Here is a 25433-nt window from a genome sequence, read left to right on the forward strand (position 1 = left end):
ACTATGCTATTTCTTATCATTGTAGGCAACACCAAGTTGTACTTTGAAATGAACGGCGCCGACCTCAGGCTCTTGAAGCAGCTGGACTATGAGGACGAAACTACTTTCTCCCTCAGCATACTGGTCCAAGACAACAGTGGGAACACACCGTCCAACTCTGCAACAGTACCCGTATCTATGTGAGTGTTTCTTGCTTAAATGTTGTACTTAAACCGGTTCTGGTAAACCAAAAGTAGCCCCCTATATACGATATAACGTACCAAGAATGATATAGAAGAACTTTATTGCACGACAATAATGATGGTAGTCAATAGTTGTACCCATTGTATTGCAGATATGTCGACCCCTCCAACGAGTTCACGCCGTACTTCAGCCCAGAGACCTACTCTAACACCGTGTTCGAGGACGAGTCGGTCGGGGCGACCGTGGTCGATGTCGACGCTTACGACAGCGACTCGAGCTCAAACGCGCACGGCCAGATCACCTACACCATCCTGAGCGGCAACGGCGAGGGCAAGTTCTCCATAGACGGCAGTACAGGCGAGGTCATCCTAGCGGACTCCTTGGATAGGGAGTCAACTGCAAGCTACACACTGACCGTTAGGGCTTCTGATGGAATTATAAGTGGTGGGACTCCAAATACAAATACCACGACGGTTACTATAACTGTCGGCGACGCAAACGATAATGACCCAGTGTGCAGTCCGGCGGTGTACACGACGGCGCTGGCCGAAGATTCTGCCGCCGGTACTCAGGCGATCACCGTAACCTGTGCCGATGGCGACGACGGCACGAACGCGGCCATCGTTTACTCCATGACGTCGACGTACTTCGGGATCGGCAGCAGTTCCGGGATCATTACCGTCAGCACTGTCCCGGACTTCGACGCGGGAGCGCCGTCTACTTACAGTCTGACTGTAAAGGCTGTTGACGGAGGAGTGACGCAGAGAACTGGTACCGCCCTGGTCACAATAACCCTGACTGAGACCAACGACTACGCTCCTGCGTTTACGCAGACATCATACAGCGCAACAGTGGACGAAAACCTGGCTGTTGGAAACGCCGTCGTGACGGTAGCTGCAACAGACAGCGATGTAGGTAAGAATGAGAATCTATGTCTAAAGTTGACTTTTTGGAAAATTGCTTTATCAAGATACCACGAATAACATCTCACGTTTGTACGTTACATGACAGTTAGTACAGCTAGAATGAAATGGCTGTAACTCGTGATCAGGACACAAACAAAATTCAACTGAATACGAGTCTTTTGCCACTAAAAGTACTGGTATATAATGAAAAGTTGAAATGTTGACATGAAAGCTAAACATTAGCACTAACACGTCCATGCTGCCCACAGGTGATGACGGTGTGATAGTTTACACCATGCCGACCTACACAAACTTCCGTCTGGACGAAAACACGGGAGAGATCACCCTGAAGGCGGAACTGGACTACGAGACCACCCAGTCGTACGATCTTGTGGTGACGGCGACGGACCAGAGTGCCGCCCTTGCCGACAGACGAAGTTCAAGGTAGCTTATTCATCTTGTCTTTATCGAGGCGAAATTGAAGGGGGCAGACCTGGTTTTGAGGACGAATTGTTAATTTCAATGTAATAACTGTTAACGGAGTACTCTTGAATTCAGCACCCCGAGATTAGCTATATAGAAACAAGACGTTCTATGCATATATGAAATGGAAGAAAAGAAGTGAAAGTTGCAAGTTGCAAGAGGTCATACAGAACGTAAAATTGATAATAAATGTGAAATGTCTGTGCTTATCATTTATATCAAGCTGCTGGCATACCAAAATTACCAGCTAGTGTATGAAACCCTGTCTAATTTAGCATCCCGACTAATCTCGTTTGACTCTAATCACAGCGTCACAGTCTACGTCACCGTTAATGACGTCAACGACAACGAGCCGTCCTGCAGCCCCGCCACCTACACGGCCACCATCGCGGAGGACACCGCCGACGCGACCGCCGTGGCTACGCTGGTCTGCGACGACCTGGACTCCGGCGTGAACGACGACCTCGTGTACGCCATCACGAGCGGAGACGGTCTGGGACAGTTCGCCGTCAGCACGGTAGGGGTCGTCAGTGTCGTCAAGGATGGGACAGACGACCTGGACTTCGAGACGACGCAGACGTACTCGCTGGAGGTAGAGGTGTCCGACTCTGGGGTGCCAGCTCTGACAACTACTGTTCAGGTAAAGATGGCTTTTAAAACTAGATAGGTATACAGTTAAAGAATTTGAATAGTGGGTCAAGGACATGAAACATCTCTCACGGTCTAATGAGTGATGTGTGCATGGAATTTTTACTTTCTCCGTTTGAGCCATGCATACGCCTGCGAGGGTTCGATGCTGTAAATGTACAATGTAATTTAGTTACTTTGTTTGTAGCAGTTTATACCGGACACTCCAGGGACTAGGTAGATAGGTACATGTATACCGGACACTGCCATACTCTACCATTGCCTTACTGTGCTACGCAATAGATATTGAAAACCCTTTCCCAGTATCTGATGTTTTAGTACTTTACACAAACAACAAACCATGACGGAACATTGTTGATTTTTTTTTTTTTTAGGTTGGAGTGACATTGACTGACGTTAACGAGTACGCCCCTGACTTTAACCCTGACGCCTCGGCCGTCAGCTCCTACAGTATCAACATCGCGGAGAACGTGGCCGTGGGCGCCACTGTCATGACCATCGCCGCTACCGACAACGACACGGCTCAGTCCGTCACCTTCTCTTTCAACCCTTCAAGCAACAAGTTCCTCATCGACGCAGACTCAGGTTAATATTCCTATTTTAAGATAAAGTGATAGTACAGATGATAATTTGACGTACCGTATAATGTACTTTGAGACTGACTGGTCTTTCCTGGTACGGAGATTTCATGAATTTGTTGCCCTCTAATCTTAAAACTTAAACGAATTATTCCTGCTCAACCAAAGTTAATCCTCTCACATTAGTAGCTTCTGTAGGCACGATCAAGCAAAAGATTGACTTCTTAGCCGAACTTGTAGGAGATGGTCATCTATTGATAAAGAATATTAGACATACAGTAAACGCACTGGTGCGAAACAACAATGAACATTGTATTTTTCTACATTTGATGACAATGTCGACTTTCGACACTCGCTTAAGTATGTCTAGTATCTTCTGTCTTGTTTAAGACGAGTCGTAAACAACATGTTTTCTCATAACAGGAGCGATAACTGTGAAGTCCAGTCTGGATTACGAGTCTGTGACCTCCTACGCGCTGAAGGTGGAGGCGGTGGACTCCGGCTCGCCCGCGCGGACCAGTACCGTGGACCTCGCCTTCTCCGTCACTGATGTCAACGATAACGACCCGGTCTTCAGCCCCACGTCGTACGCCTTACAGGTAAGGGGAACGGTCTTAGTCACACATTGAACCATAGTTGAAGTAATTTGCAATAATTAGGCTTGGTTCGTTATACCTTAATGTAGATTTGGAAAGATACCTTATGACCTGGATATTGGTAGGGTCCGTCATGCCATAAGGGAATTTAATTATCCGCACTCTCACACAAGAAGGAGAAGGAGCCTGAATGGGCTTGGTAACTTTAATGTATAGCAGAGATTGTCGAAAGAAATAAAAGAAAAACACTGAGAAATTCGAACCGTGTTACTGCTAGCACGCTGGCGTGGCTATGGCGTGGATGACGTGTCTACTGATCACGTGAGCTAGGGTTCGAACGGCTAATTAGCATATTTGAGCCTTCGCTCAAATCGTCACAATGATTTTTTCTTCTTTACAATGGACGACAGGCTTTTCCATACTTCTACAAGATACCACATCCATTCATGCAACTGTCATACAGATTTAGACACTAGAATTGAAATCTAAAATCGAACTGGGCACTGGAACTGTTCACAAGTGTAACACCTTTACTTTGCAGGTCCAAGAGAACACCACGGACGGTACGGTGGTTGTGTCCACGGCTTGTACTGACGTGGAGGACGCAACTGTTGCGTACTTCATGTTCAGCGGGAACACCGGAAACGTGTTCGACGTCGACACTAACGGCGACATCATCATGCAGGACAACACTAACTTAGACTACGAGACCCTCACAGCGTACACGCTCCTGGTCACGTGTACGGACTCGACGGCTACACAGAGAACCGTCACCGCTACCGTACAGATCGAGGTGACCGGGTACAACGAAGTCGCGCCCGCTTTCACCAACTCAGTCCTGGCTACCTTCGCAGCAGACACGTACTCAGGTAAGCAGAAAAAAAGTGGTTTGGGGGATGGATATAAAGTAAGCCATCTCTCAAAGTAAGATGAATGTTAACGTACTTGTTGTTTTAGTACATGTACAAATTTATCTATAGTAAAAAGTGCGTCCATTTCACTAGTTTATCGTTTCTGCTACACTCATTAGCGATAGTTGAAGATCAAAGATGCTAACTAATATGCTCTGATATCTTTAATATAGTGAGAAGTAGTATATGAGTGGTAAGAGTTGCTATGGTGGTCAGATATGAAATAAAACTGCTCCTCAAAGAACATTCTGTAAGTAGTGCTAACGGTTATGAGAGGTCATTGAGGAACGAAAGAAGCTGACTAATGTTTTCCTCCACAGCCACTATCTCTGAGGACAGCTCGCTGGGAGACAACGTGACCCAGGTCCTGGCTACTGACACTGATGCCGGCGCGGACGGAAGCATCTACTACTCCATCACCAGTGGCAACAGCGAGGGCAAGTTCTACATCGACAGCAGCACCGGTAAGCTCATAAAACTCCTTTATCAACAAATCTAGTGGCGAAATGAATTGAGCTGCCTACGGTGAAACTTTAACAAAAAGTATATGTCGAAACCACCAATATGTAAACATTACTGACTATATTTGTTGTCTTCACCGAGACGGTTATGTTTTTGGTAGTGTGAATTTGTGGTTTTGTTTTTCACATATGATACAATACAACTGGATGAAAACTAGCGTTATCACTGATTGTACTATTGTACTCAATTATCTTGACATGTACTTAGCTCGTAAGATCACAAACGTTCCTTCCTTCCTTCCTTTATTCCTTCATCATCCCCAAGTACAAGGCCATTGACAGCATTTCGAACCTTCATCATTGTATTCCAGGCTACATCATGGTGAACAAAGAGCTGGACCGCGAGGCGACAGCGTCCTACGTGCTGATCGCGACGGCGACAGACGGCGGAACGTCCCCGACCCGCTCCTCCACCGCCACGGTCAGCGTCACGGTGTCGGACGTGAACGACAACACGCCCCTCTGCACGCCGTCCATATACAGAAACACGCTAGCTGAGAACGCTAACGCCGGGACTGTTGTGGCGACTATCCTCTGCAGGTAACGTATTAACTTATGTCTGGATATCTTTGACATTTGTTAACGGTTCTCATATCACTGCCTCGATGTCGATTGGTATATCTGATGGCATGGATAGTAGAATTTGGCAAAAATAGCGTGAATAACTGGTCTTTTCGAGGCAAATATTACTCTTTGGTGGCCAAACTCCCATGGCAAATTATTCTTCCTATAGTCAGCGTATATCGCCTGGAAGAGACTATCTTGATATTTCTTTTGCACATTTAGTACGTTGTGTATGTCGAGCCCTACAGGATCTATCCACGATACACTATACTTTAGTATTACGGGACCTGATAGTTTCACCTTAAGACAATATTCAAATGAAATATGCAAATATACAAATTTTCCCGTTATAGTGACAACGACGACGGCGTAAACTCGCAGCTGACGTACACTATAATGTCCGGGGATACCCAGGGACAATTCACAATGGGCACAACGGGCATCCTGACTATTGGAACCGGTCTAGACTATGAGAATCTTCAGGAATATTCCATGATCATTCAAGGTGCGTACTTTCTCAAAGTAGCGTATAACTTTATACTGAAAAAATGTCCATAATATCGATCAATGCAGCAACACTTAAGTAGCGGGTGAATAGGCATGTCTTTATTTCTCGGGCCAATGGAATATTATCACTGTGAATTCGTATACACTTGTTTGAAGAAGAAGGAAGAGAAATCTAAACGATATATCTAGTGGTAGCATAGCTTAAGTTGTTTTGTTTCTCCCATTGTTCACTAGCAAAATGACAAGTAAATGATACTTTACCTTGAGCCTTTCATGTAATAGTAAACTACATCATTTCGCCCCTGTCGACGAAAACCTGCAAATAAAGATTGATAAATGAGAGTACATGACCATTGTATGATGGAATTTTCTTACAGTATCTGACAGCGCTGCCACCACTCCTCTCGCTACAAACGTGACGGTAGCCGTGGACGTGACGGGAGAGAACGAGTTCACACCAGTCTTCAACCCTACATCCTACTCCGTAAACATCAGCGAGAATTCAACACAGGGCATCACTGTGGAAACTGTGATTGCCACTGATGGTGACTTCGGAAGCCAAGGTGAGAATTGTCTTATCGAAAATTATGAGAAGTTCTTCGTACCATTAGATTATCAGTGAGCTAATAATTCAGAATAAGAGAAAACGAAGGCCTAGTTCGATTATCGGTCCCCTAGAGGCTTTTTACGGTACTGCAGCAAAATTTCTGGTTTTGATATCTCGTATTCTGGACAGGCTATGGTCGTGACTTTTGAGTGGTAGATAGCTCTTGGGGCAGAGAGTAAGTGTATTTGGTGGATTTTAGTCCCTCTAGTACTAGTAGCTTTTTGGAACTGCAGGGGTCGATTTTGTTTTTGACTTTGGAAGAGACTTAATCAAGAACAGATTGACAGGTCGTCATGGTGTTTGCTTTGTAAATAGCTTAACTGATGATTGTTTGTCTTTCGCAGGAGACATCAGCTACTCCATCACGGCAGGAAACACCGAGCAGAAGTTTGTCATCGACAGCAGCTCGGGCGCCATCGGCCTTGCCCAGACCCTGGACCGGGAGACCACGGCGAGCTACCAGCTCACGGTCCTGGCCATAGACGACGGCGGAACGTCCGCTCTCACGGGCACCACGACAGTCACCGTCACCATCACGGATGTCAACGACAACACACCGGTGTTCGGACAGTCTCTCTACACGGTGAGCCTGGCTGAGACCACCGCGGCTGGCTCTGCAGTCGTTACGGTAGCCGCCACGGACATTGACGAAGGGACAAACGCAGCCATTCAGTTCTCTATCGTCAGTGGCAACACGAACAACGATCTTGCCATCGATCCAAGCACAGGTATGATATTCATGTTCATGCGTCTGTTTTGTTTACCCGCAAATTTGCATTAGACTTTATTTTACAAGAGTTCCTCACCATTGATGATTAGATTTATCCAAGAAAATACCACTTCTAAATGTTTATGTAACTCTCACTTCTTCAGGTGCAGTAACGTTGAGTAATCCTCTCAACTATGAAGTGACCGAGGACTACACAGTCATCATACGGGCTACCGACCAGGGAACCCCGGCCAACTCCGCAGACGCTACCCTCAGTCTAACTGTAAACGCAGTCAACGAATTTCCGCCCGACTTCACCCAAAGCTTCTGGTCTGTGTCCATCCTTGAAAACTCTACCTACGGAGACGTGGTGGCCACCATGGCGGCTACAGATGACGACAGCTACGCGGATGGCACGGTCGCGTTCTCCATCACAAACGGTAACGGGGAAGCCAAGTTCCAAATGGAGACCACTTCTGGCGTCATCAAACTGACGGCCAACTTGGACCGCGAGAACACTGACTTCTACAACCTTACCGTGCAAGCGACGGACATGTCCACCTCACCGCTCTCTAACAGCACGTACGTGGAGGTAACGGTTATCGACTCCAATGACAACTATCCCGCCTTCAGTCCCACTGTGTACAGTGCCACAGTGCCGGAGGACCAAGCAGTTTCCACCACGATCGTCAACGTGGTTGTTACAGACGCGGATATTGGTACCAACGCCGCCATATCTAATTCCATCACGGCAGGCAACAGCGAAGGGAAATTCAGCATTCTGTCAAACGGAGCGATTGTGCTCGCAAATACGTTGAACTATGAAAATACCACCCAGTACACTCTCACAGTCACCGCCACAGACGCTGGCTTCCCGCCACTATCCTCGGACGCAACCGTCTCTGTAACCGTCGGCGCTGTGAACGAGTTCGCCCCGGTCTTCGACCAAGACCCGTACACTGCTTCAGTTAACGAGAACGCCACTGTCGGTACCGTGGTCACGGCAGTCAATGCTACTGATGACGACGACGGGTCCCAGGGTCTGGTTCTCTACTCCATCGTGGCCGGAAACTCTGAACGTAAGTGGGTTATTGATGAGGAATCCGGCAACATCTCTGTCGCCACCACCCTAGACCGCGAGACTACGGGAACCTACGAACTGACTGTGCGAGCTTATGACACGTACGGCGTGACACCATTCAACTACACCGAAGTCAACGTCACCATTACTGTACTAGACATCAATGACAACGACCCTGTCTTTAATCCACAAACGTACAGCATATCCATCCTAGAGGGCGCTCTGGTGGGCACCACGGTTGTCAAACTGACATCAACAGACTTAGACATCAACACAAACGCCGTTCATGATTATGTTATCTCCGCCGGTAACACCGGAGACGCGTTTGAACTGAGCAATGACGAGCTTCTGCTGAAGAATAAGCTCAACCACGAAACCGTCGGCCTCTACACGCTCACGATCCGAGCCACCGATCAGGGCGATCCCGTTCTGACGGGAGAGGCGACGGTGACCGTGACTGTCCTGGCCGAGAACGAGTACCAGCCGGTGTTCCAGGAAGACAGCTCCACCGTGGTGGTTTCAGAAGACGCTGTCCTCGGCACGCTGATCTACAACGCTAACGCCACGGACAACGACACGGGGACGTACGGGAACCTGGAGTTCTACATCACCGCTGGGAACGGAAACAACGGCGCCACCTTCCTGTGCGATTCCTCCACGGGCGAAGTCCGGTTAGGGACGTACCTTGACCGCGAGACGAACGCTTCTTACGTTCTCACCATCACAGTTTACGACCACGATGCTGCCGACGCCAACACCATGAACGACACTATGCAGGTGACCATCACCGTATCAGACGTGAACGATAACACACCGACGTTTTCGTCTGACCAATTTACCGTCTTTGTCACGGAAAACCTCGCAAGCGGAACTCTGGTGACAACCATGGTGGCCGATGATATCGACGCCGGCACCAATGCTGTCGTGGTGTACAGCATTGTCTACGGCAGTTCTAACTTTGTCATAGATTCCAGCACGGGAGACATCACTACAACAACTATTCTTGACCGTGAGACACAAGACTGGTACTACCTTACTGTCAAGGCCGCAGATCAAGGCTCGCCGGTCCTGTCAAGTGTAGTGGGAGTGACCATCTGGGTGACGGACGAAAACGACAATTCTCCTGTCTTCAATCCAGACAACTACATCATCAACATCGAAGAGGACGTAGCCGTTAACAGCGCGTTCTACATGTTGCGAGCAAACGATGCGGACAGTGGTACAAACGCAGCTTTGACTTACGACATCACTAATGGAGACCCACTGAGCCAGTTCTCTATAGCAAGTACCGGGGAAGTCAGTGTGGTCTCCAGCTTGGATAGAGAGACTACAAATCAGTACATTCTGGATGTGTTTGTCTATGATGGTGGCAGTCCTTCCCTAAACGCCACCGCCGCAGTCACAGTGAACGTTCTGGACGTGAATGACAACTTCCCAGTTTTCTCCTCAGACCCTTACGTCGTCTCCGTGTATGAAGACATAGCTGTCGGCGCTACAGTAGCCGACGTCACTGCGACCGACGCCGACTCGGGCACAAACGCACAGGTGGCCTACACTATCATAAGTGGCAACGAAGAAAACAAGTTTGTCGTCAACCAGGCTGATGGCCCTCTCCTTCTGGCATCTTCCCTCGATCGTGAAAGCAACGACACCTACAACATCACTCTTCGGGCTTACGACGGAGGCAGCCCGAGCTTGTCCACCACGGTGACGGTGCACATTACGGTTCTCGATGTGAACGATAACACGGCCCTGTGGACTGACGCAAACTACACGTTCTCCATCTCCGAAGACGCTACGGTCGGTACCAGCGTTGGAAACATCAGCGCAAGTGACATAGACATCTCCAATAACGCTGACCTCAGGTACACTATAACCAGTGGAGACTCGAGTAATCAGTTCGCCATAGTGGACACGACCGGAAACATAACCGTGAACGGTGCACTGGACAGGGAGGCCATCACAAACTACACTCTGACGGTACAGGTGACAGATTTAGGAAACCCTGCACTACAGAACAGCGTCACCGTGTTAATCATTGTGGTAGACGTCAACGACAACAACCCCATCTTCACGCAGACGCTTTATGAGACACAGTATGATGAGAACAGCAACACCGGGCTGAGTGTCCTGACTGTGACCGCGACGGATGCCGACAACGGGACGAACGCGGCGATCACCTACAGCATCTTAAACACCAGCACTGCCGGGCTGAACTACTTCAACATCGACTCCAGCTCGGGTCAAGTCAGCATCGGGTCGTCCTTAGATCGGGAAGCTGACGAGATCGTGACGTTTGTCGTGGTAGCGTCGGACGGTGGGACCCCGACTCTGACCGGGACGACAACGGTCAGGGTAAATGTCACGGACCTGAATGACAATCCACCAGTCTTCAACCCGGATTTCTACAGGTAAGCATACAATCAAAGTGGTTACCGGTTGACAGATTGGCATTTTATGATGCTGTCAACAGTTGGAAAATACGCAGCTTTGTTTTTTGTTGCTTCTTAATAGAAAACCAGGTACCAACATAACACAAGGGCTTAGTTGTGCCACATAAAATCATCGTAAAATACCTTTGTCTGCATGCCATACATTTCCGTTTATAGAACAAAATCTAAAACCAACTCCACACACTGGTAGCAGCAATCGTTAGAAGGATAAGAATATCCAAGGTCCTAAAAGTTCTTGTTTTTATGTCCATCTCCAGTCTTGAGATCCCTTACGACTCCACAAGTACGGACGCCCTGACGACAGTGACGGCCACAGACGCCGACATCACCACCAATGCCGAGATCATCTTCTCCCTAGTGGACCAGACCGAGTTCTTCACCATGGAGCCATTCAGCGGGAACTTCAAGAGGCTGGCCGGGTCCGGCAACCTGGAGAAGGATGTGAAGATCGTGGCCAGAGCCATCGCGAGGGACGGGGGTAAGGAGCTGCTTTATTCTGGACTTTGTTTATTTGTTTGTGTCTTCTGTGAGCGTATAATTAACCAGGTCTGATGTTCTTTGTTCAAGATAACTGTCGAGGCAACGTTTTACCCACAAACCTATATTCAGCAATTGTTTATCTTATCTCCCTGTTGTTGTCCATCAAGTACAAGATACATGTATGACATTATGTGTGAAATACCGTTTCCAATAACAGGTAGCCCTCAGTTGTCCTCTGCCCTTGGGTACATCCGGGTGGACACGTATGACGTGCAGGACACGGGCGTGAACCTAACCCTGGCCATCCCCTGCGCCAGCTTCACGGCCTCCCAGGCGGCCTTCCTCAGCTCCCTGGCGGCGCTCTTCTCACCCGGGCGGGCCGGCATCTCCTTCACAACCTGTTCCACCACGGCCAGGAGGCGGCTTCTGCAGACGTGAGTGTTTTGGCCCCATTTCCACTACACGGCGATCGCTGAACGACCGTGCTGCTGCAAAAATTGAATTATGTGGCCCTGGATGTCATAATTGGAATATTTTTCAAGATGTAAAAGTATGATTTAAAAGACCACAAAACAATTCTCGCGGATAATGCTGAACTAGCGTTATATGTACACAAGTGTATGTAGTCAGCTGCATGCAGGTAAAACTAATGCTTTCTATGCTGCCTCCAATCTTAGTGACACAACAGTTGTGACCTTGTACGCTCTGGCTAACAACGACACGGACAGCTACGCGGCCATTGACCAGACCAAGGACTTCCTGACCGCTCAGCAGGTGCTGGACGTCCTCCAGGCTGACACTACTGGCACGCCGAACTCTGCACTGACCACCGGGGACTTCAACCAATACGCCATCACTAACGTAAGCATCTTAATACGTATAAGACAGTGTGTCACAGGACCACCGTGTTTTAAAACATCGTATTTTTCAGTTTCTTTCAAGTCAGCAGAGGGTATATATATGGATAGATATCGTCAACGTTTTTCACGGCAACATATGATAGAACATCGTCTGTTAACACCTACATACACGGAACATGCTCTTACTGAGAGGTACCGCCAAAAAGCACACAGAAAAACGTAGCAATACATAATAAAAAGTTTGGTTCTATTGTACCAATCGCGAAGACGTAGTGTAAAGAAAACATCTCAAAAGCCCTGTGTTTACTAAGAATAGTAACAGGAGCATTTTACGTGGTGTTTTATGGGGTATAGATTTAGTAAGAGCTTAGATGTTATATCGGCCTACCTGTATGTTACCCAGGTAGAGGAGGCGTTCCCGACGACCACTGCGTCCACACCGTTCTACGACACGTGGTACGGCATCCTGACCATCGTGCTGTGTTCCGTGTTCGCCGTCATCCTGTTCGTACTACTCATCGTGCTCATCGTCTGGTGCTGCAGGAAAAACAAGTGAGTAGCTTACATTGGTCAGATTAATAGTAGAATAACATTTACGTGGTGGCGAAACGAAAAATCAAAGTGTATGTCAATAAATTTTCACAAGCTATGCTCTTAAATAATTTTGGGTACGTTTTGTGTTTTTGTTGTCTTTTATATCATACGTTTCGTTCCCAAAGACTGCCCGGCCGGGGCCCGGTTGTAAATGTGACCCTAGCATAAGATGTGCAAAGGGTAGTTGTGACAGGTCGTTCAGTGCAGTATAACCAGCTGCTGTCGCACCGGGCATATAGATACATATACAGAAGGCTCCATCTGAAAAAGTGAAGTGGTATCAATTTACTGCTATTGATTTATAAATACAGTCCACAATTCACAACACCACAAGGCATATGCACCTGTTCAAAAGTACTAGTATGTTCCTTTTACGCTATGAATAATGACATGTATTTTTTTTTTGATCCAGAAGTTCGAAGAAACAACAACCGAGACCGCGGAGACCCGACACCCCGACTGTGATAGAGAACGCGTGGACGGACCAGAAGAAGAGCACTGTCATCACCGACCAGAGTGGTAAGTTCTGTCAGAATTTGGTACATTTGCGTTGTTGATAGGTGTTGGGCACGTTGTTGATGAATTCATTCTGTATTTCCTTTGTCCACCAGATTCTCTTCTATTTCCTCTCGGTGCAATGTTACGCCATCTCTAAAATGCCAGTAATACAATGATTGTATCTTACTCAGAGAATCATATGATGTTCTAATACCATGCTCGATTTTATGTTCTGCAGGATACAAACAAGATAGTGTGAAGCAGACCTCGGAGAATCCTTTAGTCTTGGTGAGTAGAGAATTCAGCATCCATCTAGTCTTCCATTTGAACTTAGCACTTTACCATAGTTTGTCAATAAAATGTTTTACGTTGTACGCGTTGGCACATGTTCGTTAGTCTGGCGTTCACGTCCTATTCCAGCTCCGAAGAGATCAGGGCAGTGCCCGAACTTGAGCTAGAATAAGATACCAGATTACAACTTTGTGTCAACTATTTTCTTTCTTCGCCTTTTTGTCCTGTGGACATGACTGATTGGGACATTGACTTACCCCTGGTGTACTGTTGTCTCCAGGCTGCTGCTACACAGTTCCAGAGACCGCGGCGGGTGCAGCCTGACAGGGTGCGCAAAACCACCAACAACCGGACGGAACTATCCTCCGCAGACGCCAACAGACGGGAGTTCGACGGGCGAGCTGTCGATCCAGGTATGTGTTTGACACACTCGTACTTTAATCCTCTGATATGACAGTGGTGTTTCGTGCCACGGAAATGCAACTTTGCCATCCAAATTGGATTCTATACCTTGCAAATGTGTGTTTCCAATCGAAGAGAGTTTGAGAAGATTCGGGACGGTGAACATGTACTGTGGGTAATTTCTACTACAAATGATATTCTGTGTGATTACATTGACGATACGCAAACAAAGCAAATAGAAACTTGTCATTGTCTTGTTATCTTGATATTCATATCAAACATCATAATATCTACATAATAACACACAATTCTAGAAATGCAAGGCTTTTGTGAAATGTGGCTAACGTTTTATGCTTCAAAACATAAGTTTCAACTGTCACATCAAAAATTGCTGCTGACGAATTTCTGTATGGTTTCCGTTCCAGCTACCGGCAGAACGTACCTGTACAACACGAAAACAGGAGCTCGGAAATGGCTGGACACCGCCAGAACAAACCTCAACAACAAGCGGAACAACAACAGTAGCGAAGCATGATCAAGATACCAAATAAAATTATACAATTCTACATTTAGACTGATAACGTTACTTGAATGTATGTATATATATATGTAGCTCTGCGCCCTTTATGCCACACTGGTTTGATAATCTGTGGATACCAACAGTATCAAAAGTATCGACATTCTTTGTTCGTGTTACGATCTACGATACGTTCATCAAATAGAAAAAGGAGCACGATACGAGCCTTATCCTGCAAGGTGCTACACTGTTGGCATAAAACACACTTGACTGGTTATATCATTACTACATATTTAGTCAAGCTTAAGGTCAATACAAAGGTTAGATATGCCTGTTGAATCAGATATTTCACTTAATGAGTCATTTTTCAAAGTAGAATAACAAACTTGAACCCAGCAAAACTTGGGGTCTTACAAACAGTTTATCAAATTCGTGTGGCATAGAGCGGAGCGTGGGTAGATATTTCACAAGCTTCGGTCGACTCTATATATTTTTGTACGATAAATCTATGACAGGACTTCTACTAAATGTAGAATGTCGTCAATGTAATAAATGAGTTTAAACATGCTGCTTTTTTTACCTTTGAACAGTTGTTTCACATGGTCTAGATGTTCGATAAGTGGTCTTAAATACCAGAATATCAGATGTCAAAAGTGAAGTGAACTTACATGACATGAAGAATCAGTCATCACAATGTCTTTCTCTAGTGCAGCTAAATGACAAAGTTGTCTTTGATACTCAGGTCCAACCTGTACTTTTTGTTGACAAAAATATCAGCAATCACTATAAGATATGGATTTGTAGATATGTGTGTTTTATTTTTGTGAGTATCTTTCTGTCAGATAGATCTATACGGTGCGTTCATTTTCTGAATATTTGTGTCAGGGTCATTCATTAAAAGTTGCCGTGCAATAACTAAATATGTGTTTCACGTGTATATAGTTTTTTGTGTGTAGATTTTGTAATAAAGTTTGCTACCGGCATATCTTGTGTTTTTCGTTCTCTTTAGATCGTAAGTAAAAACGTACATAGTACGGAACATTCAGTGCAAGAGAGGTACAAAAGGACGAACTGTCCTTCTTTATTGAATAAAGGCGTGTGAAGAATAAATAGCCTTAAGTTTGGATGTTTCCATGACAGATACGACACTGGCTTTAAACGAGGTGCCTATTCATACGGTAAGTGTATCTGTTGGTGAGTCGGTACTATGCGTACCACGGCCCCCGCCAAGCCGGTCCTTTGTTCCCGATCCCCGGTGTCACTCAGAACGTACCCCGCATCTGTTCATGTCGCACGTAGCGGCCGGCGGGGCTACATTATCTCGCGGTATGCCCTGCTCCATTAAGCATGGTACACAGCTGTTTGTGTGGCGATGACTAACACACACATGCCACCTGTCGCCCTACGCTGCCCAAGAGACACGATCCACCAAAGTAGTCCCGGGTTGCCCAAACATTCTCTCCGCACCCACCTGTGTTTGCAGATAACTTAACACAATATTGACCCTTCTTTTGTTAATTGGACATTACGAACTTAATAAAGTTAGATTATCCGAGCAATAGGATAAAGATTTAGTTGAAGTGCCCTGTAAACTTTACTGGTAGCGACGGATTTGAGACGAATTCAGACTCTGAAAGAGGAGAGTTACTATACTTACTAAGATTTCTTTCAGATCGTTCTTCCGAAAGAGGTGGCCTTCGGTAAGTGTTTGTGTTAACTCTAACAACAGCATGACAGAACCGACAAATATCGCCGTCCCTTTGACAGGTATAGGCGCGTTGCTATGCCACAAACGTCAAGCAAACTGACGCTCTCTCAAATACCGTCCCCATTTCTCTTCATGTTGTTTCTGCATTTCCTTTCATGGACATCCGCCCAAAGTGACAAAGGTAACAAAAACGTATGACGTGTGCCGGTTTTTGAAACGCTTGCTTTGCCTTGTTGTGCCAAATATTTGGCAGGTTTGGTCGCCGCAGAGGTGAAACAACTGGTTTCTCACAAGAGGTGTTTGCCATACTGGGGCAAACTCGGGGTTGTTGAAGAAAGCTTCAGTGAAAGTGCGCACTAGTCAGGATAATTACCTCACGGCGGGTCAAGAGTGACATATTTCCTCTGCGTGTTCAATGTGCCGTTAGTACAGGACGTTCTGCGCTGCAGATACTGTTAGGAGTCACGGAACATTACCGTCACCGACGTCGGCTCGTGCAGGTAAGAACGCTTCTGTGTCGGTTTCCCTGTCCACACCTCCTGCCATGCTAACTGATAAGATATCGGGCCATTACCCCTGTCGCTTGTACGTGTGGATAGCTGTCTGTAAGTTACTTTTGAAGGCCCTGGGAACTCCCACTAGAATACATACCAGCTAGACCGGTTTGTGTAACAGCTAGGTGTGTACAAGCGAGGTAAAGTTTGCTGTGTGGCTTAGAAGGGTAGAAAATGTTAGTTCAACTTGTAGTAAACGAATTTGCTATATCTGTGTTAAACGATCTTATAAAGATGTGTCCTTAGGATGCACTAGCTATGTGCAGAAGTCTTTGTTCCCTTGTTGGTTGCTTTATGTTCGGAGTATGTGCACAACATATCTGTTAAGGTGAATCTAGCTGAGGTTGTATAAGTTAGTCTTATTGATGATTGTGTTCATGTCAAGCACTTTGTTTTGCGCTTAATTTTGTGAACAATGATCAGAAAATAGAAAGAACATTGTATGTGATACGAAATGCAGAAAATGAAAGACTGTCCTTTTTCTCTTTTCTTGTAGAGCAATTTGAGTATGAAAATCACCAGATAGCGCCATAACAACAACTAGACATGGAGAACAACATCTTGCGAACTTCTATCGTCTTTCTCATCGTCAGCATTGGTAAGTCGTTTTTAACACTGCTGAAAAAACGTGATACCAAAAACACGTACTTACCCTGTCCCTTATAGAAGACAATCACGTAGTATCTATCGTATACAAATGCGCGACAGTGTAATAAATGTCAACCTGTTTATCCATCAACATGTCCACATTGAAAACGTGACAGGTCACCCTAGATACAGGGCAGTATAGACTACTTAACCTCCATTGGGTGGATAAAAACAAAGAAGACAGTAAAAATTTGGGGCATGATCTTTGGGGAATTAAAGCAAATCTCACCAAGAGTGTTGCCAAAAAGGTGCTCGGGAAGTAAAAAGTATAAGCTATTACATTTTGGGAAATATAACTGACGTAAAAATATTCTTTAGCACATATATTCTCAGCACTCATGTATACGGCAACAAACCAGTACTGATACACGGCACGAATCATCACTGAATACATAACATATAGAAATTCGTACTTTTCTAGATTTATCGAAGACTGGAGCTCGTTACCGTCAAGTACCGTAGAGACATCCTCATTAGACAGCTTTAAACAATGCATGCAGTTAGATATGCGAAGGTTTGATGTGACAGGTCTTTCGATGTAGCATAACCAGCTGCTGTCGCGCTGCGTGCCTGTGAAGCTGTGTCGGTTACGCTAATTAGGTCGGTTATACCGGCTATATAGATATAAATATAGATATAGATATAGAGCCTATGTAGTCAAGGCAGTTAATCACGTTCCAAATTATCACAAAGGTCGGTAAGGCTTTGAGGTACCTCGGACTCTGTTCAGTTGGAAAACCGGTCGATAAACTGAAGGTCACAAAATACGTGTATACAAACAGAATTATCAATATCGGTGTGTTCGTGCGGTGAGTCAGGAGTCATTGATAAATATCTTCCATTCTACAGTAGCATTAAAAATTTGGACTTATCTTGATATAGATCTCTTAGTGATAACATTTCCACATTGAAAACATAAGCTGCACGTACAACGAATTATCATTGTCAGGTGCCTTTCACCCGGTATCTAGCCATTCTAGCTGGGCTAGGGCAATGTGTATCATCTTACATAATAGTCATGATGTTGTTTCAACAGTTATTTAGTTTGCTTGTCTCATTAGTCAATTGTGCTGCCTGCCAAAGCTTGTAAGGTAAAGTTTCATTGTAGTAACGTTATATACGTGCGTAGTGTAGCATAGTGGCGTCCCCTGTCACTGTGTACTGATAATGCAATACGCAGACTTAAATCGGCGAGACTGTGAACTTGGATTTTTTACATTATACCGGATTTAGCATTGGTATTTTTAACTTGAGGATCTAATTCGATATTCTATCATTTAAAGATACGTTTTGTCATAACCAGGATGCGTGTCTGATAATGCAATACTCAACTTTTATCGGCAAGAATGTGAAACTAGGTTTTTATATTCAATATACTGGAGTTAGCATGAGTATTTTCGAGTTTAGGATCTCAATTGATATTCCAAAATGCTTCTTTCCCAACCAGGATGCGTGTCTGGTCAGTATAAGAACTGTCAGGCGATCAAGGATGCCGGCTTCACGACGAACGGACGTTTCACCATAGACATAGACGAGACGGGCAGCCTGACGTCATTCATCGTGTACTGTGACTTCACCTCCAGCTCCACGGCCGTCACCATCATGAACCACGACAGCGAGGCCAGGACACAGATCACGGGCTTCGACAGTGCAGGTAGGGAAAGGTTATGTGACGACAAATCGTAAACTTACCGAACACTTCCCCAAATGAAAGTTCGCATATATACAAGACAAACCAGCAATTGGGAGCTATCGCCTCATAATATATCGTTGATAGCTTTGAAATAGGTCTGTTTTGTGTTAAGCTGAGAACATTATTAGCCTCTACCAGGCTCCGCCGGATGGCTGGAAAAATAGTAGAAATTGGCCGTAATAGAGTGAATAGTGTGCCAAGGGAGTTAGCTACGGAGGGAGTACATTCTGCCATCGATGGCAGAATGTACTCCCTCCGTAGCTAACTCCCTTGGCACACTATTCACTCTATTACGGCCAATTTCTACTATTTTTCCAGCCATCCGTCGGAGCCTGGTAGAGGCTAGAACATTATAGACTCTAGCAAACGTTAGGAAATTTCTAAATAAAGGAAGACGGTGCCCAAGAATTTAAGAGGTCTAGCAGTTAGGAAACAAAGTGTGTTGTCACCAAACAGACAGAACTCCCTTTAACTAAAAAAGAATGACAGCCTTGGTTTGGACACTACTCTGGTAGTAAACACGGTGAGAAATTATCGTCTTGCTAACCCACAGGTGAGTACATCGACTCCATCGCCTACGAGGTGTCCATGACGCAGATCGCCGCTGTAGTCTCGGACTCGGCCTCCTGTCAGCAGCACCTCAAGTACGAGTGTCTGCACAGCGCCCTGGGACTATCAGGTAAACAGTTGGACTGTTTAAGCTTAACAGATAAGCTAACATAGTGTTGAGAATGATGGAGAGTTCCGAGAGAGATGTTATCATGGGCCCAGAGAGAGATTTACTGGACTTAGCTCCCAAGTACGAATATACGAACAGCACAATAAAGCGGCCATGTTAGCAGTTGGATTATTTGAATAGACAAGTTGTACAAACCTAGGGCAGAAGATGATAGAAAAGGAGCAAAAAAGATTAAAGGGCAATGAAAAACGAAGAATCTTGCTATAGCCATTGTGTAATACATGTGTGTGTAGAAAAGGTTCACAACATGGCTCATTCTCAGCAAAAGCAACAAAAGGACCCTAACTTATCTGTTTTACGCTTGTTGTCCTCCCCACAGACAGCAGTCCGTACGCGTGGTGGGTGGACCGGTCCGGAGCACAGCAGACGTACTGGGGAGGGGCCACGGGGCTGGACGGCAAGTGCGCATGCGGGGTGGGCGGCACCTGCGCCAGTGACCTGACGACGTCAGCTACGCTCACCTGTAACTGTGACGCAAACGACGCAACCTGGAGAATAGACGAGGTAAGCAACAGATTCTGAACCCAGAAACAGCCAATATACATAAATCAAGTGGTCACATAACGTTATATTTGAAGACCTTGGAAATGTATCTTACTAATTATCTAATTTGTCAACTGTCGATCTAAGGAGAAAGGTGAAAGTGTAAATTGTAAGTATTGATCCCTGGTTTTAGCTTTTAAAGACAAGTCGATAGCCCTGACTGCAAAATCAACACTCAATTCTCAAATAGACAAGCAAAGATGCGTATCAATTGCACGTTGCATTCTAACAACGTGCTACTTCATTCCATGCATGGCATCCTGTGGCAGATTCTGTAGTGTTTCTGAATGTTGACAGGGTTACCTGGAGGACAAGTCTGTGCTGCCTGTGACCATGCTGAGGTTCGGGGACACCGGGCAGTCAGCTGAGGAGGGCTACGTCACACTAGGGCCGCTGCTCTGTTACGCAGGTAGGCGTGATGGTTCACTACGTCATAACATTACGAAGTGCGTAATTGTAGTAAACTGTTTGATATATTCTAACGTTATTACGGCATATTATGACAGTTTTCTCCACATGCATATAACGTTAATTTGACTAAATCGATGTTTATTGCTGCTTTCATCCCATCGTTTTACACTAAAAAAGAAGATTTTATGGTTACGTAAACGGTAGCTGAAACACTACATGTAACAATCAAAACGTTTATCAGGACATAGACTCTAAATTGATCAAGCCAAGGACTATATAATGTCCTTGAACTAACGCAAAAACGAGTACACATCAATGGTAGAGTTTGTGATTGTGGGCGTGTCTCTCCTCCCCACTAAAGGAGAGTCCACCACCATTCCTCCCGTCACAGCCACGCCCACCCCCTGGGTCCAGACGGCGGCCGGCATCGTCGTCATCATCATCTGCATCCTCATCTTCATCGGGATCGTCATCATGCTGAACTTCTGCCTGTGCGCGCCCTGGTGGCGCGGCGTCTGTACCCGCTATTGCGGCTGCTGTAAGTGCTGCGACGCCTGTCTCTGCTGCGACGGGCCGTCCGTCGGACAGGTGCAGAAGTAGGTATCACATCGGTGTTCTCTTGAATTACATGTACCAAAGCATTGCCGTTATTCTCAAAGGGTAGCCATATGAAAAACCTATCACCATTTTCAACGGTGTTACCTTATAAAGTGACAAACAATTCATTCCTAAAAGGGTAGAAATACCATTTTCAATAAATGCAGAAGTAGGTGTCACACTGGTGTTCCCTTAAAGTAGAAAAGAAGCGGCGTTATTCTTAAAGTGAAGAAATATGCCTCACGGTGACTCCATCATTTTTCCATCATTGATAAGTACGGATGTTGGTCTGACATCGTACGTTGTTATTTTCAAAGCAAAAAGGGCGGTATCTTTTTAATTGAAGAAATGAACTTGTATGTCGCACCATCATTGAGAAGTGCAGAAGTTGGGCTGAAAAGTTGAGACTTTGACTAATTACGGTCTCTTTTTTGCCAGGGTGAAGGTTGAACCAACGAAAAAGCTGACGAAAAGGTGAGTGCCGTCAAATTATAAATGGAATGAAATCTCATGCATTTATGGTGTGATATGTCAGCTCCCTGTAATCAACGGTTTAGACATATGTCTGCGATCCTGTGAGCCCATGACTTTTAGCCTTATCTTGCGTGTCAGCGGAGTAAAATGGATTAATAAGATATAAGATATGGCTATAGATAGCACAATATATTGGTCTCTGATTGTTCGATTCGAATTCATTTACATATTGCTACATTTCATGCCCTTCAGCGTTTCCTTCGTTAATGAGAAGAAGCCACCACCAGCGATAACATACCCCAAGCAGAAGGCGCCAGCTCAAGGTATTGCTGATACTACACAGTTGTGTTGTTTCGTCTAACATTTCGTTCGTTCCGACCCTTGTAATGCCTAGTGGCACATAGGGTAGCAAGTTTCGTTGCTGTTTCAGTAGCAGGGTATATTTTGCAGGGAGGGGTTGTCCTTCTCATTTTACGTGCTGGAGGCACCTCCTCAAGCATGGGACCCCCATATTACGTCCCCACCGATATACGGCTGCAGCCCTACCCGAGATCCTGGCCTAGGGACTCCAAATTACCAACTAATTGGAATGAGAAGCTCAGCTCTGAGGCTGCTATTAATTGAGCCATAAGGACATCCCTGAACATTTTGTGTCTGTGCTTTCTCAGTGACGGTTCAATGTATGAAAAAAGCAAGATTGGTACTGAAATAGTAGTCTCAAAATGCCTCATCTAAATGTTCTAATGTATTTAAGGTGCTATGCATATGTGACGTTGTGCAAGACTTTGGTGGGATGAACAATTTCTAACCACTACAACGTTTTCACCCCCACAGAAGTGCTGGTAGTGGACGCTCCCCCGCCCAAGAAGAGTTTCTTCATCCAGGACAAGAACAGTACTGACTGGGAGGAGCTGGAGGTGAGAAAACTGTCGGCCTTGTCATGTTTGGCTGTAACAGTCCTTATTCGCGATAACTATTGCTTTCGAAAGTTACAGATGCCTGCTATTGCGTTATTAGCGTGACAAACACTTATCTTTACAACATAATCGTAACTGAAATCGCAGATTCATTTATTCATTTATTTATTCATTCATTCATTCATTCATCCATCCATCCATCCATCCATCCATCCATCCATCCATCCATCCACCCATCCATCCACCCACCCACCCATCCATCCATCCACCCACTCACTCACTCACTCACTCTCTCACTCACTCACTCACTCACTCACTCACTCACTCACTCACTCACTCACTCACTCATGATCACTCACTCACTCACTCACTCACTCACGCATTCATTCACTCACTCACTCACTCACTCACTCATTCATTAATTCATTCATTCATTCATTCATTTGTTTTCTTTTGCTATCTTTCATTTCATCTATGAGGGTCACTCTATTCATCCCTTCACATTCTTTTGTTCGAGAATCACATGTGCATTTTCATTCATTTCAATTCATTCCATTTTACATGGTCATCTTCTCATGTCATCCACAAATCACCGTTGACCGTAGGAGCCGCAAACGTTTTTAAAAGTTCCCGTTACCAAACCTACCCATCAGAAAAGAACGTAAGCTGTGTTTTCCGATCTAGATACAACATGTTTGTACTAATACTCTCCACAAAGCTGTCTTGCTGTGTTGGTTGTGTAGATTGTTTGTTTCACTCTTGCTAACGCAACAATATTGTATCTTTTGGCTTATCTGTGGACCTATGCACGCCGCCATGCTTGCATCTTCTGCACTGCACCTTCCTTGCTGCCCGCACATTTCGGACTATGCTTCTCACCCTATAGCTGCTGAGACAGGTAGGCAACTAGGCATGCCCAAAGTAGAGGACAAAATATGCACATTGCAAGCAATCAAAACGTATAAATCATCATGTGTAAGACAAAAGGAAAGACTGTTCAAATCTTTAAGCAATCACAACGGTCAACGTACCAACGACATCATACAACAAAGCTACATTTAACAAGCCCAACGTTTGAAATTTTGCCAATTATCGACGACTTTCAAATCGTTTGAACATTACAATACTTGAAATGAGAAACCAGTGCTGTCATGAATCGTTTGAATCAACATGTCTTGATCCCATTGATTTCAACGCAGCCCTTTCAACCAAAAAGTAACATATATCTTAAATTGTGTAGGTTGTCTATGCGAGTGACAGCCTACAGCTGATTCCATTGGTCATTCTAAAACACACACATACAATGACGACATATCAAATCAAATGTTTGTATGTCATCAATAACGATACGTTAACACCTCCATGTTATCAATCTGTAAACTGACAAAAATTATTCTATTCTAGAAAGAGAAGAAGCAATCCAACTTCGTCGCGGACGGGCAGGCTGTAGACCCAGGTAAGTTCTGATGGGGTCAACTGAGGTCAGAGCTGTCAGTAATTTGAATGGTCACAGGGATATGTGTGGCTTAGATTATGTATCAAATGTGAGGTTTATAGAATGTAGTGCTGTTCACTTCTTCTCTCCATCAACACATTGTGACAGAGCATGTATACTTTTAGATTGTAATACATGTATTTTACCATGTCAACACAATGCAATACGTAACATACCTTAGAAGAGGGCTACTGTAGACAAATCAGAAGAAAAGCAGGTTATCCAGTAGTGCCCATCAGCAAATCACAAAGTTTTGGGACTGCACCCTTTGTGTAGATTAAATAGCTTTGCAGAATCCGCATATCTGTACTGTCCTTGGTGCTGAAAGGACATCTGCCACTTGTCACCTAGTTGAAATCCTAAGACAAAGAAATGCTCCTTTGTTTTTTGAAATGACACACGCAGTCAAGGGCAGACTCTTCATTTAGAGATGCCTAACAGGGTGCGGAAAGGCCTTCTGTACATTATTTTCTTTCACCTACTAGTTCCAAGACTCACATATTTCCCTATGTCTCCCTGACAGCCACCGGTAGATCCTACGCTTACAACAGTAAAACTGGCCAGCGGAAGTGGTTGGACACAGCCACAGCAGTGGTAGCTGCCAACAGACTCAGGAACGCAGGCAGACAGAGGGATGCCACCAACACTGTCTCACCCACTACCAACACTGTCTCACCCACTACCAACACTGTCCCAACCACTCAGTAGATGTCTGTGTATAATCTCCAAGTAGATCCATCGGTGGTAAGGCAGTATCAAAAGGGCCAACCAGGCTTGTTGGCCCTTTTGATGCTGCCTTACCACCGATAGAGCTGCTTAAAGATTAGGCTGTATATAAAGAAACGTTTATGTAGAAAATTTTCTAACGCAGACCCGAACTCGCGGCATTTACATTTAGTCTATGGTTGCATGGGCCGCAGGTACGGCTCTGCGTAGGAGAATGGTGAAGAAATACTTTTGTAAATGTGTGACGTGGTAGTCAGTACAGAACATGGATCTTCTAGTCATGTAGGCTTTGACTACAGAGGGGATTTGATTGTTTAAAGAGAATCTCCTTTTATGTAATGCTTGTAATCCTATAATTGATTTTGGTGACGCCTCAGGAGCCGAGCTTTTTCTACCATACTTTTCACGCGAACAGAAAGTGTGGATAGTTTATTCTATGCAATTTGCATGTGTGATGTGGCTGTTTTGTATCAGATATGTGTATATAGCGCTACAAGATCCCAGCATCTTGCACTAACACATTATAAGGGTTATACTTCA

At 45.2% G+C, this 25433-nt stretch overlaps 2 protein-coding genes across 4 annotated transcripts in view; both read left to right on the plus strand.

Annotated features, from left to right (window-relative positions):
* The window catches only part of LOC136435210 (protocadherin Fat 4-like), a 33648-nt gene extending 18277 nt beyond the window's left edge, over positions 1 to 15371 (plus strand). The window contains exons 22-42 of the mRNA XM_066428499.1: positions 26 to 179; positions 335 to 1098; positions 1358 to 1532; positions 1881 to 2211; positions 2594 to 2804; positions 3221 to 3396; positions 3935 to 4262; positions 4625 to 4768; positions 5137 to 5365; positions 5743 to 5894; positions 6274 to 6459; positions 6848 to 7231; positions 7377 to 10704; positions 11004 to 11224; positions 11444 to 11660; positions 11904 to 12087; positions 12490 to 12638; positions 13093 to 13199; positions 13417 to 13466; positions 13750 to 13882; positions 14297 to 15371. Of these exons, the coding sequence (XP_066284596.1) occupies positions 26 to 179; positions 335 to 1098; positions 1358 to 1532; positions 1881 to 2211; positions 2594 to 2804; positions 3221 to 3396; positions 3935 to 4262; positions 4625 to 4768; positions 5137 to 5365; positions 5743 to 5894; positions 6274 to 6459; positions 6848 to 7231; positions 7377 to 10704; positions 11004 to 11224; positions 11444 to 11660; positions 11904 to 12087; positions 12490 to 12638; positions 13093 to 13199; positions 13417 to 13466; positions 13750 to 13882; positions 14297 to 14406 (7733 nt within the window). The 3' untranslated portion in view covers positions 14407 to 15371. The remainder of the gene's footprint in view (positions 1 to 25; positions 180 to 334; positions 1099 to 1357; positions 1533 to 1880; positions 2212 to 2593; positions 2805 to 3220; positions 3397 to 3934; positions 4263 to 4624; positions 4769 to 5136; positions 5366 to 5742; positions 5895 to 6273; positions 6460 to 6847; positions 7232 to 7376; positions 10705 to 11003; positions 11225 to 11443; positions 11661 to 11903; positions 12088 to 12489; positions 12639 to 13092; positions 13200 to 13416; positions 13467 to 13749; positions 13883 to 14296) is intronic.
* Positions 15372 to 17120: 1749 nt separating this feature from the next.
* Positions 17121 to 24916, plus strand: LOC136434899 (contactin-associated protein 1-like). Of its 3 annotated transcripts, XM_066428005.1 has the most exons (12): positions 17121 to 17248; positions 18746 to 18952; positions 19545 to 19670; positions 20050 to 20234; positions 20571 to 20682; positions 21046 to 21280; positions 21720 to 21755; positions 22008 to 22078; positions 22590 to 22672; positions 23278 to 23333; positions 24077 to 24128; positions 24691 to 24803. In XM_066428005.1, exons 1-11 carry the CDS (start codon positions 17197 to 17199, stop codon positions 24120 to 24122), a joined length of 1209 nt encoding a protein of 402 aa, XP_066284102.1. In that variant the 5' UTR covers positions 17121 to 17196; the 3' UTR covers positions 24123 to 24128; positions 24691 to 24803. The 3 variants fall into 3 exon arrangements, with proteins under 3 accessions (XP_066284102.1, XP_066284100.1, XP_066284101.1); XM_066428003.1 differs by lacking the exon at positions 23278 to 23333 and having other exon boundaries at positions 24691 to 24916; XM_066428004.1 differs by lacking the exon at positions 23278 to 23333 and having other exon boundaries at positions 21076 to 21280; positions 24691 to 24916.
* Positions 24917 to 25433: the final 517 nt, after the last annotated feature.

The sequence above is a fragment of the Branchiostoma lanceolatum genome, chromosome 5 (assembly GCF_035083965.1).
Source record: "Branchiostoma lanceolatum isolate klBraLanc5 chromosome 5, klBraLanc5.hap2, whole genome shotgun sequence".
NCBI lineage: Eukaryota > Metazoa > Chordata > Leptocardii > Amphioxiformes > Branchiostomatidae > Branchiostoma > Branchiostoma lanceolatum.

Excerpts from the sequence above, each read along its gene's own strand:
- LOC136434899 (XM_066428003.1), top strand. The coding sequence starts at position 17,197 with ATGGAGAACAACATCTTGCGAACTTCTATCGTCTTTCTCATCGTCAGC. Across the intron at positions 21,281-21,719 it reads TCCGTCGGACAGGTGCAGAA|GGTGAAGGTTGAACCAACGA; the intron begins GTAGGTATCACA and ends CTTTTTTGCCAG. Across the intron at positions 24,129-24,690 it reads CGGGCAGGCTGTAGACCCAG|CCACCGGTAGATCCTACGCT; the intron begins GTAAGTTCTGAT and ends TCTCCCTGACAG.